Here is an 18381-nt window from a genome sequence, read left to right as displayed (position 1 = left end):
GGTGCGTTCCGGTATAATATATATTATATTATTTTTGGTATTTCTTTATTTAAACTTACGTGCTAGGTACATACCTACAATTTTTATTAACTAAACATAATTATACATTTTAAGAATAAAAACTTAATCTATTTAGTATTTACATTTCATCCGTCATCTCGCACACTTTTATTTACCAATTATCTGGAAATCCTGAAACAAAAGAATATTGACGATCGTCTAAGGAATTTCGGTCACGTGTTTTATGAAGCCGGTTCCGTAAAGGTGACGATGTTTGGGCCAGCAAATGCATTTATTTTACTATAGGTATTTAGCCTGCAGTTTATGTTGGTGTTAGTATGTACTAAATCACATATCCATTTGGAAGATTCATTCAACATCTTAGGGTTCAACACAATGACATATCAAATGGACAACTCACTTCATATCGGCGCGCACGAGAAATTGTGCATGAAAGCCATTCACAGATGTATAGGTAGACGTCACGTGACCGTATGACGTTCCATTTCCATTATGCGATACAAGCTTCGAGAATTTATAGTAATATAACCTTTATTGTAATGGCGTATTAGTGTCATTGCGTAATAAACAGATTTTTGGTTACTTACGACTTTTCGGAGATTAGACGCAAGTGAGCCCAGCGTATCGCAGGCGTCTGTCCAATGGTTTCTGTCATTCAAGTGCATTGAATAAACATTCATCGATATCTTAAAATGGCATTTTATCAATAATAAATAATACTAACACATGAAAAGTGATATCCCATCTTTCTTGGAGTGTTAAGTAGATTTTTTTACAATTTTTAACTAGGCACATTGGCATTTTGTAACACAATAATAACGTCAGAGTCGAAACCTGACAGTCAGAAATTTTGTATGGGCAGCGGTGTCGCCAGACCGCCAACAAGCAGAATGTTCATTTGAGCGTAGGATACCGATATTAAAATATGAAATTCGCCATCCGGCAAACCCGACACAAAGTGAGTGTCATTTTATTTTCCAGATGCTTCGTCCATATTAATGTCATTGGTTCAACATAATTAAAATACCTACCTACTTATGTAAAATTAAATCTATACATAATAATAATCAAAGAAGTCTTGGTAATAATAATAAGTCAAGTTTGGCTTGACATTTGTAATATAACAATTAATACCATTAACAAATACAATAAAAATTTATATACAGATGCCTACTTGAATGACCCAATAAATGTGAAACATCTGCGGGTCTGTTCTATACACAAGACTGCTTTCGGTCGCTACGGCGGCTATCTAGGGTAGGTTTGTATCGAAGTATTAGCACTTATTGTAACAATTCATTACAATAAGTTGGTTGTAATTGTTACAATAAGTGCTATGTTTTAACAGCACCTCTCTTGGCTATGATAAAATTTACTATTTAACTGGCTAACTTATTGTAACAATTATTATAATACCTCAATATGATAAAGTGATAATATTAAAATTTATCACTTTAACGGTCGATAGTCGGCCTGGTGTATAGAATAGACCCGCTGGGGCATACCATTCGCCACAGGTACCAGGTACTACAATAACTTGTTACTCGCTTGATTTTCCCTGAATGAAAAAGGTCAAGGCCTACAAGTAAAATGGGGCATAATGGTCTATACTCTTTATTAATAAGTGAAGATCGAACCAAACTATTTGCATTAAAGGGTTTACTTTACACATTGTCGGAATTTAATTTTATAATGGTTTGACCATCAATATTTCGTAGAATTCGTGTTCAAACACTTCATCTAAATAGTAGAGGATACAGCATTTTTGGGATAGTACGACTGGACCGATTAATTGTTCTTGATAACAATAACCGCGACCGAACTCACCAACCTCGCAACGACCGACGAACAGATTTTCGCCATTTTCTGACTTTCCGGCGAGTAACGCAATAGTGGGAATGTCGTCTCCTTTCACCTTACCCCAGATGGCGTTGCAGTCGCAAAGAACCTGACGATTGATTGTATATAATATTAGTACCAATCCGCAAAATTATTACAAATGAACATTTTCACAATAATAAAAAATTTGATTAGGTACCTACAAGAAAATTATTTATTATTGGGCCCTATCACAATAGCCCAAGTCAGGCAAATGTCGGCACCCTTTGATGCATATGAAATTTTACTACTCAAATTATCAAATACTATCTAATCTAATATAATCTAATCTATTATATTCTAATCTAATCTAATATTATTATTAATTATACTAGGTACGACTTTTTCTGATTTGGCAAGCGATTGTGTGCCTTGTTCGTCATGTGCGATAGGTTCAAAAAAATCCATTCCATGATCGTTCTTTATTCGAAAAAAAAGTAAAGAATTTGAGAAATTTCCATTCGGATCCGGATATTTTTGATTGTTTTCCAATAAGTTTCCGATTGACACGCGACTTTATTTACAATGTATATTATTGGGAATTTTTTTAGTATAAAGTATTTTTGAAACACTACACAAAGCATTTTTTTTAAATGATCACCGGACATTTAAATTTTAAAATGCATTTTTACTGTTTTAAAATCAATTTTCACAAACTATTCATAACCAGATCAACCGATAAAACGTATTAGAAGTGATTTTCTTTATGTTTTGATGAATTATTTTAAGTTAAGTTTCTACCCCTCTGACGGAATGCCAAAGAAAAGTCTTTTGACACAACGTTTTTATTCATTATTTTGTGCACTACACTAAATTACATTATTATTAATTTACTTACCAATGAATAGGTATGCACTCATATTTTGAATGCCAGTCAAAAAGATCAGATGCATTTGAAATCATCAAATGAGTCGCTTAGAATCATAACTCACATATTCCAAAAATCAAGTTTTGAGATAATCGCTAAAAACCAACAGAGCACTATTTTTTGTAATTAGAAGAACAGTATTGAACTCCCTAGAATATTAATGAGTGAGAGAGTCGAATAACTTTTTTAAAAAAAATATATATACCTAATACTCCTAACGTTGCAGACATACAGCATACTATGAGAAATAGAGCTCCCCGATTGGTTAGGAAAGCGTTGGTGACAAAACTCTATTCTTTGAAATATACGACATATTACACCAACAATGAACTTTGTCAACGATTTTCACATGGTTTAAATTGACTTTTAATACTCAACTATTTTTCTGTATATAGATTAATTCATTTAGAATCACTTGGCATATTTAACTAAAAAACGACAAAATTGCAATATGTGAGTTATGATTCTAAGCGACTCAAATGCCGTCACACTTTTCTCTCAGAGGATATAATTTTGCCATTATAATACGAGGGTGGGTCAATAAGTCCTTAGAAAAGCCGACAAGTGGCGCGACTAGTACTGTAAGCGGTTTGTTTTCATGCAGCGGCACTACCGATTCAGTATGCTGCGAAGTTTCAATCAGATTGGTCGGGTTGTTGTGTGTTTTTCGTACATTTAAAAAAAAAATTTGCTTGTGGAAAATGGAAAAATGGAAAATGGAGAAAATTGAGTTTAGAGCTGTTATTAAACATTTTAATATAAAAGGGTTAACAGCAAAGGAAATAAAAAATGAGTTGGATTTAGTTCACGGCATATCTGCTCCTTCACTTGCAACTATTTATAACTGGTTAAATGAATTTAAACGTGGTCGTACATCAACAAAGGATGAACCACGCTCAGGACGTCCTGTAGAGGTGACTACACCAGAAATGATCAATAAAATCCACGATATGGTGTTAAGTGACCGAAGATTAAAGTTGAGTGAGATAATTGAGGTTACAGGGATCTCAAAAGGTAACGTCATTTCTATTTTACATGACAAATTGGGCATGAAAAATATTTCTGCAAGATGGGTGCCGCGTTTGCTCACAGTCGACAATAAACGCAATAGGGTGGTGGCCTCTAAAGCCCTGTTGTCGCTCATGCAACGCAATCCGGATGAATTTTTTCGTCGCTTTGTGACTGTAGATGAAACATGGATACACCACTATACTCCCGAGACGAAAGAACAGTCAAAGCAGTGGATTGCGAAGACAAACCATGACCAAAGAAGGCGAAAACCGTAAAATCAGCTGGTAAGGTTATGGCTACTGTATTTTGGGATGCACGTGAAATTATTTTCGTTGACTATTTGGAAAAAGGAAAAACAATAACAGGGGATTATTATGCATCTTTATTGGACCAGCTAAAAAACGAAATTGAAGAAAAATGGCCTCATTTAAACAGGAAAAAAATCCTCTTTCATCAGGACAATGCCCGTGTTCACACATGTTTACGATCAATGGCTAAAATTGAAGAATTGAAGTTCGAATTGGTCGACCACCCACCGTATTCGCCAGATTTAGCCCCCAGTGACTTTTTCCTTTTCCCAAACTTAAAAAAATGGCTAAGTGGACAAGGTTTTTTTGCAAATGAAGAAGTCATCGATCGGACAAATGCTTATTTTGAGGACCTTCCGAAAACTTATTTTTCTGACGGTTTAAAAAAAAATTGAGAAACGTCTAACCAAGTGTATTGAGCTCCAAGGAGATTATGTTGAGAAATAAAAAAAAATACAAAAATAAAAACTGTTTTAATGCTTTTTTCTAAGGAATTATTGACCCACCCTCGTATGTCACTTAGAATATGTTATTTCGATTGACATTACAACTCTTATCGATGTTGAAGATTTGTTAAATATAGCTCGGACGTTCCACAATCACTCATACTGGTAGCATGTATAGATAACTATAATTCAAATAAACTAAAAAAGACGCAATAGCTCAACAAATATTGCCGGTAAAGTAAGGTTATATAAAGTGTAAACAAAACATCGGCAGCATAGACTAATATCGGCAGTCTGGGTCAAACAGAATTCTACCTTATCGACATATTCAAAGACAATAGCTAATATACGTCATGTGACGTTCAACATACAGACCTATAAACTTAACTAAAGAATGGCCAAGAATGGAACTACAAACTACCATAGGACGCCATATTGAAAATGTCATTCGAATGTCAGATTCTGTCCAGTTACGATTCGTGATTGGGTAGTTTTCGACAGTGGCTCCCCCATCCCATTCATCAGATAAGTTTGTGGGTCTGTATGTACCAGTGGCGCACTCAGAATTTAATATTGGGGGGGCCCAAGGAGAATATAAATTAGTCCCATAGGCTCTTTTTCCTTCATATAATTATTTTTACATATTTTCACAATGCACGGCGGTATATTTTTACAGTGTCTCCTAGTTTTTTTTTTTTTTTAAATTGGAGGCATATTGGCGGTAACCGTTGAGCGTGTCATCAGCGACTGACGGATTGGAAGTGACTAACAGCGACCATGCTGGAGATGTGCGCCTAGTATGCTAAAACATTACTCAAATAATATCGGCTGCGCTACCCGCTTGGTCTAGAGAGCTACAATATTTATGCCGAATTCCACTGAAAAAAAATGTACTTCTGATTTGCATCACTACTGACTGTAGTGGGTGTAGTCGTTCTTTTCGATGAATTCTTAACGTCGATTTTTGGTTTTTTAATATTGAGGTTTCAAAATATTAATTGAAAATGGACAAAAAAAAGTATTAGTGCATTTAACTTATATACAAACCTACTCAACACAACAGAGCCTAATTTCTCGTTTATCGATCTTTTGTCTATTGCACTCGGTGTAGCTACACCATGCCCCCCACATCCTGAAACGGGCCCTCAGGCTAGGGTATTTGGCGGACCCCCTACCTACCGCTAAGATTAAAGGCAGAGTGAAACACTACATTACCGTTTTTCAAATTGTGTTTTAGTTCAAATTAATGGTATCTACTTATACAGTGAATTATTGGCGATTTTTAATAAATCTACTTTAATAATGGAGCTGTCGAGTATCGATACATAATAATCAGAAAACTTTAGAGAACAAGAAACAAAGACTTTTTTACTGTTAAAGCTAATTTATGATGTGTGTTTATCTCACTTATCTGGTCAACCCGATACGCCGGGCCCCCCACAGCTCGGACCCCCAGGCTAGAGCCCTGTCAGCCCTCCCCAGCCATGACCTATACCACTTCGGAATTCGGGTGGACACCGAGAATTTTTTGACAGGTCCATTAGGGATTGGGTGTCTAAAAAACCCGACATTAATGTTTCGAAATTTTTGTGCTAGAAATTAAAATCTAAGAAATTTTTCTAAAAAGGGTGCTGGAGAATAATTACAAATCATTTTTTTTGCCGTGTTTTTATTTGTCTAAGCCCAAGGTATAGTTTATTGCCTTTCAATTTCAATGTTTAAAATAATTCTGATAATTTTTATGTTTGGGGGGGTGCCAGTGCAAACTTGCCCCCCCCCTGGCTGCGCCACTGGTATGTACCTACCTAATTAATACAGAACGTTTATTTTATGTTTCTTCTTCTTTTATAAGTATTGTAAATATTTTATTACCTATAAGTAAAATGCATGCTTATAGGCAAATAAAATTGTCAATTATTACCATTTTATTAATCCACTCTTTTTGGTCCTATAAATTGCTATCAAGTATGGTGATATTACATAAATTATCTACATATTTATAATGACATTATCATAATCAGCTTGTCCTAATAGGTCCTATTCAAGATAATTACTTCCTCTCGTGTTCTATACATTTCTTCATTTATTTTATCAACATTTCTTTCGTTATGAACAGGAAACATTATATTATTTAAGGCTTTTAATTCAAGATTTTAATTCAAAATTTTATTTTTTTAATAATATTCTAAGGTTTTTTGTATAAATGAATTAGGTTTTGGAATTATTAGCGCCATTTTGTTGGTATTTGCACTATACAAGTTGGTGTATTAATTTTTATTCTAGGTCCTATATATTTAATTAAAAACAGGCCAAAAAAGATGACGTAATCACCAAAACATGTAACAAAACGCACTCAAGTGTGCTTTGATTGAGTTTACACGACTCGAAGAAAGACGCACGTAGAGGACAAAACATCAATTTATTATACAAATACCTGTTTTTTGGTTTCTGGTGCCAGCTATGTGACTGAGAGACCACTCTGCGTATTTTACTTGTTGTTTTGAACAGCAAAGTTTGTCGATCTCGCGGTTTCAGCGTGGTTTGAAATTTTACGCAATAAATAATGGCTTGCAACTTCTCGAGTTAGTGACAATCGACCCGTTAATATGTGGAGAGAGTAAGCTTTAAAATAGGTAGCAAAACAAAAATTTTAATTTAGAAAGCTAAAAATTACTAACCTCGTATTCTGTTTTTATGAACCGTTCATTACCCACTGTAATGTAGCATACTCTATCGCTCGGTACAACTGTTCCAGGAATCAGAGAGTTTTTGTGCTTTCAAAGCCCCGGGTGGAATCTCTCCGTTGTAGGCGAGCAGCCATTTATAACCTAGAAAGTGTAAAAAATATTCTTTAATAAACTAACCATCTTATGTTCCACACACTTTGTGCTGCACAAGGACGTGCCAAGGGTGTTTGCCGCCCTGGTGCCAGCCCAAAAATGCTGCCCCCATCAAAATTAAGAAAGAAATGTGGAAATATAGATAAAGTCAAAGAAAAGTTTAAAAAATATTTTTTCATCAAAATTTTTGTAACAAAAATTATATCATAATATTATATTACTTACTGAAATATTGGAACAATCAATATGTATCGATGGAGTGAGAAACATAAATTTATAAAATAGTCTTTAATGAAATTGAAGACTTTTTTCCTAGTTGTTAGACAAATTGTTTTTTCTTGAAATATTGTACATTTTCTATTATGTACTCGGCTTATTTTCTAATGACTGGTTCTTGGAACTTTTGCCTTCCCTTAAATCTTGCCGCCCGGGTGTTTCGCTCCCATACCTATTTATTTAGCATAACTAGGTATTCGGAGAATCTTTCAAATAATTTCAATTTAAAATATTGCAAAGTTTTAACTATTTTATTTGTGTTTTACTTTCAATTTGAATAATATTTAAAAAAAAAAAAAAAAAAAAACTCTTTACTACGTTACTACCTACTTTAAAGTAATTTAATGAGTAAGGTGAGTCAGGGTAAGTGTGACATAGAATTTAATGAGATGAATTTCAACCTGTTTCATGATGAATTGGTATGTTTAATCAGTTGAAAACTTTACCATATAATCTACAATATCATTATAATTGATATGTACAGAAGGAACCCACTCAGGGCTCGAAATGGACCGGAACGCACCGGAGCGCCGTTCCGGGTCGTAAAATCGGCAACATTGTTGTTCCGTCTCATGGAAACAATAATTTTACCATTTGAGCTAGAATGGCCATAATATAACAAAAAATCACAGACTTATTTTTTATAAAACACATAAAATTAGATGACTATGTTAATATTTTCATAAAATTACCGAGCGCTCCGGTTCGTAAAATTCTCCATTTCGAGTGCTGAACCCACTGTATATCTTACTATAATACGACATTTTAATATTTTTTGATTACTAGTCAGTTTGTTACACTTACCCCAATATTGGGGTAAGTGTAACTAAATTCACCATTATTCCAAAAGTTCTTCAAAACCATAACGTATTACACGCATAGAAAGATAACATATCATTTAATGGATATTGATTCTTAAATTAAAACTTTTGTATAGATTTTCAACAAAAATGATCTCTATCATTTTTTTGGGGTAAGTGTGTCATACTAATATATGTAGAGCTAGTGATGTCCCGAAACAAAAATGAAGTTTTTTATTAGGTAGGTACTTAATTATTTAATGTGGTTATCTCAGCAACAGGGATGGTAGGTAAATCAATCAAAGGCTTTTGAAGATTAACTTATAATTTTATTCGTCTCGAATGAGCACAAATACAAAGTATACAATACAGGAATGCAGAATAACCCTAAAAATAGTCAGTACTTACATGACAAAGACGTAAGCACTTACAGTAAAATCAAAACAATAAAGAGGTTTGTCGATTGTGTGCGGCGTGTGAATAAGTGTACGAAAGAATGAGTTAAATTTGAAATGTTATAACAGCTTCACCAAGAATTAACAAGGTAAAACATAATTTTTTTTAACTCGAAACAGTAAGCATTAACAAACAGTTCATGAAATTTAATATACCTAACATGATTATTTTCGTATTATTACAAAATTAAATAACAATCAGCAAAAATAAAATGTGGATACAAATAGAGAGTAAGATATAAAAGAAAAAATAATAATTAATTCACAAAAACATTAAATCTCTAGTAACGTTTTGGGTCTCATTCTCGAATCATTCTTTCGTTTTTACTGTACTTACAATTCAAGTTAAGTGCTTACTTACAAAACTATTTATTCTAACGTAATTATTTCGAATTGCAATATTGTAACCTGAATTGTAACCAGAGATTTTTGTTTTGAAAATTATTTCGCCTCTTCGTCCAGTTGATGGTGGAGGCAATATGTAGATGACATCCTCTTCTTTCACTTAGTAAATGTCTTCTACTCTTGGAAATGAAAACATAGTTTCGTTTTCTTTTTTAATAGTCTTAAGTTTTCGAGCAAACTTTGTCAGAATTCTGTCATCTTGCTCAAGTTTTATTATAACTCCGACAAAATGTTTCACAGTTTTTTTTGTAGCAAATTGTACTACACTCCATTTTCCAATCTCTAACATTTCTGAATTAGATGCAACTGCTGTATCATCAAACTGATCAAACATTGATACTCGTATATTAAGCGTATTAATTGAAGGACCGTTTTCCTCATCGCCGAGCAAATCATTAACATAGTCTTGCATATTATCTTCGCTTTTGTCACTTGATGTCCATGACAAATCTTCTTCCGATAACATGTGTTTGTGTTTTTTTTTGTTTTGGTGTACTTTTATCGGTTTCAATACCTTCTTCTGCATGTTATTGCAATGGCTTTATTTTCTTTTCTATTGGGACATTATTTTTCATTCGCTCTATAACATCATAACATGTAATCACTTCTGCTCCTGGGGCAACCATTTTTCTCTTATTCTTTATAGGCGTCTTACTATTGATAGAATTCAGCAAAAGTGTTTCAAACAAAGTTTTTTCTATATTTTCTGCAGGAAACTTTTGTAACAGTGGCATTTATATTAAACTTTCGGTAACTTCTTTATTTGGTAATTGAACAACTTTGCAATCCAGAATTATAGGCTTAGAAGAACATTTTATAGTCGAACAGTCCCCATAAAAAATGACGATTTTTTTTCTTCTTCAGAAAATTCGATTTATAGCGATTTTCGCGGATTCGAAATCAAATTTTCAGAGTCCCTTGGATTTTGAATTATTTAGGTTATACTGGTATACAAATTCTTACATATAAACATTCTATTTCAATTACGAACATTTTTGATCTTCGATACTTCGATCGATATAAATAATTCGTCATGTCCCATCACTAGTTAAAATATTGACTTTGTAAATTCAAAGAAAATATATGGGGAAAGTGTGACACAATACAAAGGCACACTTACCCCACGTGTTCACTTTCGTGGGGGAAGTGTGTCTACTTGATTAAAGGTTTCAAATGCTTATAATTTAGTAAAACGATAACACAACGTGAAGCAGTTTATCAAAACACATATACTCACCAATTTTTACAACCACAATGTTCAGATTTCCATGTTTAAAAAAATATTTTAGTAACAACTACCATCTCACTCGTCGACTTCAAAATGTCGTCTGGAGAATAATCCATGTAGTTCTCGTACCTCAAAAAACATGGTATCGACACCATTTCTGATTATTTTTATAAATCGTTGACTTTGCTATCACCTTTCCATAGATAGTTTCATCCAATTTGTAGTGTAGTCAAGGCCTGAACAAAAACGATGCATGAGTGCGAGTGAGAAAGTATTCGGCACCCTTACGATCTCTGAGACACGCGCTAGAGTAAGATAAAAGGTCTACACATGTGTTGGTTAGTTTCCAACAATGTCGCTGGCAAATAGTGGTGAAACGCTTCAGAAAGCATCCATAACCGCGAGCTCGTGTTGCTACAATTGCATTTTTTTGTGGTAAACATAAAGTCAGTGGTAAATATTTTTAGTTAATTAAGTAGAAAAGATGGTTCTGTGTGTTGTCTTAAAATGTGGTAGCCGTACTGATAAGCAAGAAGATGGTATTACGTTTCATAGGTAAGTTGATACATGTTCGTGATAATTTATTTGTATATTATTATATATTTTAATATAAAGTGACCTAGTGTTTTTTTCGAAATAACTTTAATTATGCATATCTTTATCGAATGGTTGCATTTTCACCGCTTAACAATACTATATAATGTAAAAAAATAGAAAATTATATTTTAATGCTGAACGTCTAGTGCGAGCACTTTGGGCGAGCACTAGCGAAATGATTATTCATAGGCGTCCGCAAAAAGTGGGTATGTGGTTAAAATTGAAGTAACAAAAAACTGAAAAAAAATATTAGTAAAGATTACCTATAGTAGGCAATCATTTTATTGTTTTGCTAAAGAAATGGAATTTAGTATACATGTTGAAAAACTCCCGAGGAATAATCGATTTAGTGCCCTGTTTGTTAACATTTTTGCTTCGTGATTTCCTAAATGTAATTGGTTTATGAATGTTATTGTAATGTTGCTCCCTAATGGATTACAGATTCCCAAAATATGAACCAAAAAGGCAGAATTGGATAAACGTGGGGACGTTATTCGTTATCATGAAAAAAGAATTTCAACATAAAAAAATAAATAATTCTTTAACGCATTCGCTGCTGAAGAGATAATGAGATTTTAATTGCCCCCTTTAAAATGCACGTTAATTACATCGATCGGCCGCCTGGTCATTACGCGCCGTGTGCGTCTTCCGCGTCCAAAGTATTATAGCCAACAATTTAATGAGAAGAATGAATAAGAACTGTTTTATATTCTTCAGCATCATTTTAATTTCAGATGTTAATTTTTAAGATTCTTAAAACTGCTTGTAAATGTTTATCAGTGATGTTTGATTGTAAAGAGTTTGTATTGATAATCATCCTAATTGAAATTGTTTGTTCACATAATTATATAAGTTGATCTAGAAATGACCAACATTTTTCGATCAGAATCTTTATTTAAGTTGTTCTAATTTGTCCGAATTAAGAGTGTTGTAAAATTTGCAGATATCTTCTCGACGGTGCAATTTATGTATTTATAAAATTTTATTTTTAACAAAGCGTTTAATGTAGAAAAAAGTATTTTTTTTCAAAAATACGATTAAAACTCGCGGGTCCCGCAGAAAAACTTGGCGGGCCGCTTGCCCAGACCTGTTCTATATAATCCAAATATTATAATTTGTATAGGTTTTTTTTGCACGTCCTTCAACTTGTGTTTTAATAATCTGAATTTTTCAAAGTGATTTTCTTTGATCCATATTTTGTATTCGATTCGCTATTGTGCATGTCTATTTATATACTCTGTAGGTATATATTTTTAGATGAATTTGAATTATTGATACTTGTAAATTAATATGATAATTTGTCAGTTTAATATTGATTATACTCATGTACCTACTTAGTTATTTACTTTGTTAATTTTAATGTAAGTACCATATTATTATGATAATTAAATAATAATACATTTTGAAGTTTCTGTATTTATTATATTGAAGATATCCACCAATGAACATCAATGAATATTAATAATATTCCGTTTCTCCCGCACGCCTATGGTCTCGAACGTTTGTATTCGTATATGTCCACTCACTCACACAACCAAACACACGGCAAGCAGCTTCACGTACCAAGGCAATGTGAAGCGTCTATCTGTATCTATTGTCTAAGAGTGTAGTGGACTTGCTTCCTAGCGCTCGGACCGTACAGACGTATCCGCAAATCGCTCCGACCCAAATTTTATTTCTCTACCTGAATTTGCTCTCTAGCCGATAACCATTTGAATCCAGCCGCCTCGCTCTGAGTTGAAAAGTTTGTTTTAAAATATTTGACTATTGTGTTCGGCTTTCGCTTCATTTATATTGCTGCGAATACCGTGCATCCTGGCGAACGTTCTCGCGAGATTGCTGCGGGCCCAGGAGCGGCTTCCGGATAAGTTTGAAATAAGGAGACGCGCTCATTGTGTGAACAATATATGACAGAGCATTCTGTAATTTCCGGCTTGCCCGTGTAAATTGCCCCAGCTCTCGCGGAGTCTCCAGAGATCGCCTTCCAGGATGCGCGGGATCGAAAGCTAAGTAATCTAACAAACAATTGCATCATAGAACCATTACCTTAAATCAATCACTATTTAATATCTAAAGTTCATAAATTACAGTCTCAATTTATCTCACTAAAATCATTTCATTACAATTAGTATACTAATTATCTCTGTAAAACCACTTAATTGACCTAACATCAAAAAATTAATTAAAAACGAAGCAAGTCCAACTCACTACCGATAGCATACAATACGTTACCATGATAGAATACTATGCCTACCGCCCGCACATATCTATCACAGTAAGATTATTATTCGTACGCAAACGGTAAATTCTACTCTATTCTATTACCAATTTGCTCTTAAATAATTCCATTGCAATCAGTATAGGTTACTATAAATTATTGAGCTCCATCAACATAATTTTCTAAAACCATAACTCGTTATCAGAAACTTTATACTAACCAGCACTCGCCTAGCCCTCTCAAATATAAATTCAATTCAAATTAAATTTTAAAATAAATTAATTCAGTACATACCTAGTCCTGTACCATAGGTTTTCAGTAGGTAGCTCACAAAATATCCAACACTATATAATAATTATGTGACTTAAAGCCCCTCCAAACATTGCATTAGCCTTTACTTCATTTATATAATATATAACAATATACTTATAATTTAATTCTAGAAAGCTCGATCCGACCACCCGATAAGTAATTATTCCATACATACCTACCTACAAAAATAATCGTCAACTCAACAACCTCGCAGCCTTCAAAAAAATAATCTATTCACAAAAGTCTTCGCTCCAAACACAAAGTTACAAATTCTCAGAACTGCAGCCCTTAAATCAACCTTTTTTTAACCTACCTAATAACAATATCCTGAAACAAATTGGTTTTATATTCTTCATTTCAAAACATATCTGTTGTAGTAATTATTATCTACGACGATTATTGCTATTGCGATGTTCTGAGGGAATTGAGTTAGCAATACTAGTAACTTGTAATAATTAAAAGTACCTACCAACGTGTGCTCTAATAAGGTTTAATAACGTCTGTCTACCTACCCTAAATCGCAGCGTTGCCAAACTGATTTGATCCAATAGCTTATTTTGAAATAAATTTGTTAAAGTAGGTAACATCTTGTTATTGTATTCTAAAATGGGTAAAAAATCGCCTGCCAAATCTGCCGAGGGCTCAACGATTAATTCCACTTGTCAAAAGACGCCTCCGTCTCTGACGACAGTGACCGTGACAGCCGTTACGTTTTTGGTGACCATCATCACAGAGATCACGAAGGCTTCCGCAGAACTGGAAGCCCTCAAAAATGTCAGTCGGTCAGCGAAGGAATCAATATCGAATAGTCTGGGCGTAATCAGGCTCGCGTGTCAGGCTGCAGAGCTGGAAAAACGCGAGCTTGAGAGCGCCCTCATCAAATCTAAGGCGCGTGCTGAGGCGACCAGAGATCTGCTCAATCAAGAAAAGCGTCACACAACGCAGCTCTCAATTGATCGCCGGCCTGTCACAAGAATCTTTAGCGAAGCACCTGCGCACATGGAGAGTGAACTGCCACCGCAAATCCTTACCCCTAAAAATTTGCGTAGTGCTAGCAACATTTCGCTGCGGCCAGCACAGCCGCATTCAGCCAGTTCCGCAAGACCCAAAACTGTCATTCCCAATAGACCCGTATCGGCAAAGCGTTTCTTTGCGGAAGTTTCCGGAGCTACACGATCTTCTGGGAAGCCTGAGATTACACCTGTCTTGGAGTTCCCGGCTTCGACTGCAGCTGCATCGGAAAAAGTTCGTTCACGTCATGCTGTGATTTTAACAAGCAAAGACAACAGTAAGACGAGCGAGGAGGTTGAAAAATGTATCAGAGAAACGGTGGACGTCTCCAGTCTAGGGATCGCTGTCGTGTCATTGGCGAGGGCGACTCACAACAAGTGCATCGTCAAGTCATGAGCGAGGACGACTCCCGGAGACTGGTGGACGCTGTCAGCGGCTCGGAGGTTCTCACCGCATCGGTCAGCTCACTGAAAAGGCCGAGGGTTGTCCTAAAGGGTATTGAGGAAAATTTTGATGCTGAACAATTGATAACTGCACTACGTTATCAAAATGCCTTCATCAGAACGTCACCAAACGATTTCTTCAGGGTTGTGTTCAAAACAAAAGGTCGCATCCAGGGCAAATCTAATTACATTCTGGAGGTGGAGTCCTCCTTGTATCACCAGATGGTGGAAGTTGGCGGCCTGAACGTTGGTTTCCAGCGGGTTTGAGTGCAGCCATGCTCTAGTGTTGTGCATTGCACGAAATGCCTGGGGTATGGGCATACTGGTCATACTTGCAAGGAAGCCTTTGCGTATCGGGGATGTGGGGGGGGACCACAAAATCGCGGAATGTCCCAAAAAGGGAAAGTTGACATGCGTCAACTGCGTCCGGAAAAATAGGCGGCTCCATCTGACGGCTCCGACGGGTCACAGCCCTCTATCGCGCGCATGCATATTGCACCGCCAACAAGAAGCCAAGTCTACTTCCGCAACTGATTTCGGAAACCAATAATGGCTATACACCTAAAAGTTGCACAAGCGAATCTTGCACGGTGCGAGGTCGCCACAGTCTCTTTCATCAGGTATATGGAATCTAATAACGTAGACCTGGCTTTAATCCAGGAACCGTACACTGGCAACACGGGTCAAATCCGTACGTCGCTTTTTTCAGGTATCATTTTTCAGAAGCCGAGCAGTCTGTATCCAGTGAAGGCAGCTATTCTTGTGCGTCGAACGTCATCTCTAACCCACTGCATTTTACTTTCCGAGTTTAGCTCATATAGTTGCGCTGTTGTAGAACTCGACTACTTAGGAGAAACGCTACTGGTTGGATCACTGTACTGCGCGCCGTCGGTGCACATCGATGAATCGCTGACCGGCATGAGCAGGCTAATGAACACTTCAAAGGGTCACAGGATGTTACTCGGAGGCGACGCAAACGCAAAGAGCATCTGGTGGGGCAGTCGACGTACTGATAGCAGAGGCACAGCCGTGTCAGATTTTTTAGCACAGCACGACCTAAACGTATTAAACGAGGGTTCTGTCCCAACGTTTGTAACGATCAGAGGAACTCGTAAGCTGGAAAGCTATATTGATATTACTGCGTGTTCCAACGCTCTGCTCACCAGAGTTAAAAATTGAAGAGTATGTCGTGATGCAGCGTTGGGATCCGACCACAATGCGATTGTTTTTTCATTACAGGCCACAGATAGCTACGCTGCAAACAAAACTTCAAATGTCAATCCTCAGCGACCAGGTTTGTTTAAGACGTCCAAGGCTAACTGGATAGATTTTGGGCTTGCACCTATTTCCCAGATTCAGGATCGCGGTATCACTGTAGATAGTTTGGATAGCGTCGCAGATGCACATGAGCTCGAAAACATTGTCAAAGAATGGTCATTGGCGAACGAGTTGGCATGCAAGAGCACGATGGTGCGCTCTTCGGGCGAAAGATTCCAAAGAAAAAGTAATCCATGGTGGAGTCCTAAACTGGATACACTGAAAATGGCTTTTAGAGTAGCAAGGACAAAATTCCGCAATTCAAGCGTGGTTCGACGGCCGTTCACTCGACAGATTTTTGAAGCCGCAAAGAATAAGTATGAAACTGCGATTGCGGAAGCGAAATTAGAAAGCTGGAAGAGCCATTGCTCGGCGCAGGGAAAAGAGAATGTATGGTCTAGTCTTCAGAGATTGCTCAAAAGTAAGGCGTTCAAACCGCCTGAAACTCTGACAATCAACGGTCGCATGACCTCTTTGGCTCTCGAATCTGCAGAGGCTTTTCTTGCGTATTTTTTTCCAGACGACAATATTGCAAACGAAACGGAGCAACAGACATTGATCCGAAATGCCACCTCGATTCCTTCAAAGGAAGATGACGACGAGAACTTCACTCTCGAGGAGGTCGAAAGAACAATGAGGCTGTTTAATCCAGCTAAAGCTCCGGGACACGACAGCTTTACGGCGGATATCTGTCTCAATTCATTCTTAACTGTTCCTAGTATAGTTGTCGCTCTTTATAATGCTTGTTTGCGAATTGGTCATTTTCCAAAAATCTGGAAGGTAGCTAGAGTGGTGTCATTCCCAAACCGGGAAAAGACGACTACGCTAACGTCTCGTCATATCGGCCCATCGGATTGCTGCCCGTGTTTGGTAAAGTACTCGAAAAATTATTTATTAATCGAGTTTCCTGGAAACTTCAGACTAAACATCTGCTCAGCGAATACCAATACGATTTCACCCCTCAAAAGAGTACTGAAGACGCGTTTCATGCAGCAATTGATAGAATCAAGGGGGCTAACCGCAATGGTCAGCTCGTAGTGGCGGTATCTCTTGATATCAAAGGCGCGTTTGACAACGCATGGTGGCCATATCTTCTTCAACAGTTGAAATCTAAAAATTATCCCGCTATTTTCAGGCTCATCAAAAACTACCTATTTGACCGAGAAGTCATCGTCGAATATGCTGGAGCATCTGCTTCCAAAGAGACATCAAAGGGATGCATACAAGGTTCGTCTTGCGGCCCTGTACTGTGGAACATAGTTCTCGACGATCTTCTTTCTATGTCGTTTCCTGAAGGTGTACACGCACAGGCTTTTGCTGATGATGTATTGCTGATTATGGAATCGAAAGAACTTGGTTCTCTAGAAACCATGACTAACAGCGTGTTGGAGAGCGTCGAGGCCTGGGGAAGGAAGGTCAAACTGTCTTTCTCCGCGGAGAAAACGAAAGCCTTATTTTTTACTAGGAGGTGCGTCTCTCCGCCTTCGCTGGTGATAAGTGGGCAACCTCTATCTTTTTCTAGGGATTTTAAACTTTTAGGGGTAGTAATCGATGAGAAACTAAATTGGTTAAAGCACGCGGACAGCATCTGCAAAATAGCAGCGGTGACTTCGCTCAAACTAACAAGAATGGCCAAACCCACATGGGGTGTATCTTCTGAAGCTCTTCGAATTCTCTACACTTGTGCTATTGAGCCTATGATCACGTATGCGGCCAGCATATGGTATGAAGCTGCCAAAGGGAAAAACATAGCAAAAAAACTCAATACGGTTCAGCGAGCACTAGCAATACGAATATGCAGAGCTTACCGCACGGCTTCGCTCAATTCAACGCAAGCCCTAGCAGGACTTATGCCTCTAGATTTACGTTTAAAACAAATCGCTCTCATTTACAGAGCCAAGAAGGGCGAGGAGGGCCTCGCAGGTTTTCTGCCTGACGACAGGCTTT

The 18381-nt window shown here is 36.6% G+C and overlaps 1 protein-coding gene across 1 annotated transcript in view; it reads right to left on the bottom strand.

Annotated features, from left to right (window-relative positions):
- LOC147073372 (pfs47 receptor-like) overlaps nucleotides 1–13734 on the bottom strand; it is a 38663-nt gene extending 24929 nt beyond the window's left edge. The window contains exons 1-3 of the mRNA XM_085945589.1: nucleotides 13716–13734; nucleotides 12958–13148; nucleotides 1849–1969 (exon numbers count right to left, since the gene is read on the bottom strand). Coding sequence (XP_085801715.1) covers nucleotides 1849–1969; nucleotides 12958–13148; nucleotides 13716–13734 — 331 coding nt within the window. The remainder of the gene's footprint in view (nucleotides 1–1848; nucleotides 1970–12957; nucleotides 13149–13715) is intronic.
- Nucleotides 13735–18381: the final 4647 nt, after the last annotated feature.

The sequence above is a fragment of the Rhyacophila brunnea genome, unplaced genomic scaffold (assembly GCF_057557595.1).
Source record: "Rhyacophila brunnea isolate RB1 unplaced genomic scaffold, BYU_Rbru_1.0 scaffold_18, whole genome shotgun sequence".
In the NCBI taxonomy this organism is placed as follows: domain Eukaryota; kingdom Metazoa; phylum Arthropoda; class Insecta; order Trichoptera; family Rhyacophilidae; genus Rhyacophila; species Rhyacophila brunnea.
Note: the sequence above shows the minus strand (reverse complement) of the source record. Positions and strands in the feature narration are given on the sequence as shown.